Source organism: Nematolebias whitei, chromosome 19 (genome assembly GCF_014905685.2).
Source record: "Nematolebias whitei isolate Nwh7 chromosome 19, NemWhi1, whole genome shotgun sequence".
In the NCBI taxonomy this organism is placed as follows: Eukaryota; Metazoa; Chordata; class Actinopteri; order Cyprinodontiformes; family Rivulidae; genus Nematolebias; species Nematolebias whitei.
Window position 1 is genome coordinate 39,765,155 of NC_056516.1, and position 654 is coordinate 39,765,808.

The window sequence follows — 654 nt, forward strand, 5'->3', positions numbered from 1 at the left end:
AGGAGCTAAACAGAAGCTAAAATGAGCCAAACAGAAGCTAAAAGGAGGGCGTAAAACAAAAACAGAGCCAGCAGCTGATTTCAAAGAGACCGTCTTTAGTTAAATACTTTCAAAGTGGCATAAACTAAATGTCACAGCACCCGTCTCCTGAATGAGCTGAATGTTTTCATGTGCGAACAGCTAAAAGCTAGCTGCAGCTGATATTTCTCCCCCCTCCTCAGGTTGGTACGTCGTCTGGCAGCTCTTCCTCTCCAAGTTTAAGTTCCTGCGTGAACTCATCGGGGACGCTGGCACCCCGCAGGCCGAAACTCAACCGTCCGACACCAAGAGCGAGCGTCTGAGCGGGGGCCCAGCGAGGAGCCGGGGCCGGTCCACACGCCAAAGAGTCTCCTTCCCAGAGAGCACCTCGTAGAGGAGCACAGCTGCTCCTCCTCACCGGGACACTTCACTCTGAGCAGGCTGACCTCCTTCATCTTCATCACTGTTTCCTGTTTGTTCTTTGAGTCCGAGCTGCTTCCTGTCTGGGGGGGGTCGTGTTTTTAACGATGATGAACCGTTTACCTGACGAGTCTGAAACACAACGTGCAATGAATCTGGAGCCGGAGGTGACCCCGTCAGACCCCGTCTGATCCTGACTGACCCCGTCAGACCCTG

At 53.4% G+C, this 654-nt stretch overlaps 1 protein-coding gene across 1 annotated transcript in view; it reads left to right on the plus strand.

Annotated features, from left to right (window-relative positions):
- The window catches only part of smim13 (small integral membrane protein 13), a 1,415-nt gene extending 767 nt beyond the window's left edge, over nucleotides 1-648 (plus strand). The window contains exon 2 of the mRNA XM_037693186.1: nucleotides 222-648. Coding sequence (XP_037549114.1) covers nucleotides 222-412 — 191 coding nt within the window. The 3' untranslated portion in view covers nucleotides 413-648. The remainder of the gene's footprint in view (nucleotides 1-221) is intronic.
- The last annotated feature ends 6 nt before the right edge of the window (nucleotides 649-654 follow it).